General features: G+C 39.2%; 1 protein-coding gene across 2 annotated transcripts in view; it reads right to left on the bottom strand.

Annotated features, from left to right (window-relative positions):
- The window catches only part of LOC118343359 (BTB/POZ domain-containing protein kctd15), a 27,793-nt gene that overhangs the window by 21,989 nt on the left and 3,192 nt on the right, over positions 1-2,612 (bottom strand). For both annotated transcript variants that reach the window (XM_035682134.1, XM_035682135.1), the window contains exon 2: positions 2,176-2,351. In XM_035682134.1, coding sequence (XP_035538027.1) covers positions 2,176-2,351 — 176 coding nt within the window. The remainder of the gene's footprint in view (positions 1-2,175; positions 2,352-2,612) is intronic.

The following is a 2,612-nucleotide window of genomic DNA, read 5'->3' on the forward strand; positions in this document are numbered from 1 at the left end:
GAGAGAGAAAGAGAGAGAGAGCACTCCAACCAACATTCACACTGGTAACCACTCTTCACTCTCACTGTAAAAAAACACTGTTTAGGTGCTCTGACATGACTCTGTGCTCCATTTATGCATGGTGCCATGTGTGTCTCACCCTATGAATAACTTCTTTGTAAAGTGTAAAGCTGCACCGAAGCATAAAAAATGAAGAAACACAATAGCAATACACAAAAACCCAATTAAAATTAAAATTAAAAATTGTCCTGCAGTCTAACAACTGTGAGGTGTGTTCAAACATGCTTTAAAGTAAATGAAAATCTTTTGAAAAAACAGTTTTGATTGGCTCCAACAGCTTCGAAAAAACATCAAGATCCAAATAACATTAGCACATTTTATTAAAAAACCCTCTTGTCTTGTGGCCCCTGGATAAACCTAATATAACACCGAAACAGTGGGCAAAAGAAGCGCCGCAATAACAAAAACAATCATAAACCCTTGTCTGGGATGAGCTTTATTTTTCTCATGACATGTTACAGTCAGGAATAAAAGCAGAGTTGTCAGGGATTTCCTGTCAGTGGACTCTATGAATATCAAGACTTTATTACCAAGGGATTATGTGGATTGTTTCCTGTAGCCAATTTGGCAGATTTTCTAACAACCCGGTAAATGTTTACCTTGGCCCACATGGGACTCTGTCAGCTGACGCAGAATCGAAGACTGTATAATCTAATGAATGACACACTGCATTAGAGGAAAAAGCAGGGGGTCTAAAACACCCATTGCTTTGAAGGGGTAAAATTCACACAGTGGAAATCAGCAGAGACATTTTGTCGTTCGTTATGTGTGTTTCCTTTCAGAGCTTCTGCCGGTGGTGTCACCTTGTTTGTGGATGGAGCTAAAAACGTGAATAAAGTGGGAGGCTGGATTACCAACAGCTCTTACACAATCTGAATCAGCATGACTAAATCTTATAATGGAGTGGAGAAGTGTATCAAAAATAAAACCCTGTTTGCTTTATGTATGTGAGAATTAGATGCCTGAGAGAGCAGGAGTCCCCTTCTTTTCCCGTCCACCCAAAAATTCAGCGACTAGAAAGTCACCCTCAAAGTTTGACTGCAATATAAGCTGTTCCAGGCTATTTGAAATTTTTGAAAAATGACTATGTTGTCCCACAAAATAGGAATATCTACAGAGTGGTAGACATAGAACTTTTATTATAATACATGCATCTTGAATTTAAGCCCTGTGTTTGATCACGAATAACAACTATAAAGAAGATCTAATGGTGGTAAATGCTGGCTCTAAAAAAAGTCAAGAAAATCAAAATGCAACATGCCAATGAACTAGATTTTAATCAGAATCTGATCTGAAGCTACCCCACATCAGCTGTGATGACAGGGATTCAGACATTTACATCATTGTTTTTCCTCCAAGGATTCTTAACAGCACCCTAATCTACTGATAAAAAAGCAAAAAAAGCACAGAGGCTGTGAAAGAGGGTGTAGTGAGTACACGCAGAAATGTTTGTGTGGTGTGTAAATTCACACAAACACCACCATTTAATTAGCAGTAAAACATGTGAAAGGTACTGTACTTGCCAGCTTGACAGCAGCTAAATTATTATGATTATTATTATTATACAACCACTGTGTGAAAGGAGATAAAAATAAATGCCTTGGAGGTATTTATTAAACAATTAGAAATAATCACGACTAGAACAAGCAAAAACAATCAAATGAATCTTTAGAAATAATGAAGGGATGAGAAATGTACCCACATGGTTTTAAAAGATATTAAAGTGGTAGCTTCTGAGGGCAGCTGTCAGTACAGAAGTTGCAGTACAGTTGTCCTGATGCCTGCCAGCTAAATGAGTTGTTAACAGCAACTCAGCCAAATAATGTAATAATTTATTTAATGACTAAAATGCAATATTAAGTTATTAAATAGTAACATAAACTGATTAAAATATATTAGAAGATTTAAGTAGGATTTGACATTATAAAGTAGAATGAGAGACTCCAAATCCTATAAAATCACAATAATCTCACATTTAAAACAAAAGCAACAGGATGCAAATCCCACTCATCAATATGCCAATATTCCCTTATTAATGACTGTGATAAATGAGACAAAGGGCATGAATGAATAAACTGACTCCAGCAAAGTGAGAGAGCCAGAGACGTGTCTTACCTTGAGTCTGGGTACTTGGTGAGGGTCGCCAGGCTGCTGGTGTACATGTGTCCCCCGACGTCGATGTGCACCGGGGCGTTCGCCTTGGTCAGCTGAGCCGGCAGAGGGATCCCCTGAGCGGCCAGTGGAGAGACCGGGGACCGGGTCAGAGACAGCCGTGACATGCTTCTTCCCTCCTGAAAGCAAGTGTACAGAAAAGCCATCTGAATAAAGGTGGAGAAAAAAACAAAAACAAAAGCACAGTGATCCTACACAGGGAAGCAGGTAGTATCCTTCCTGAGTGCTATCAGATCACTTCCATGTCTGTCTGGTCGCATATTTAGCCTGGAAATTATTGCCACCGCTCTAATTAAGTATGTTTGCATCTTTTCATGCAGCACCGGAGGCGAGGATAGGAGGATGCTTATTAGAGAACCAGGGTGAGAGAGAGAGAGAGA

This window comes from Morone saxatilis, unplaced genomic scaffold, assembly GCF_004916995.1.
Source record: "Morone saxatilis isolate NCDOM2014 unplaced genomic scaffold, NCSU_SB_2.0 Contig11, whole genome shotgun sequence".
Lineage (NCBI taxonomy): Eukaryota > Metazoa > Chordata > Actinopteri > Moronidae > Morone > Morone saxatilis.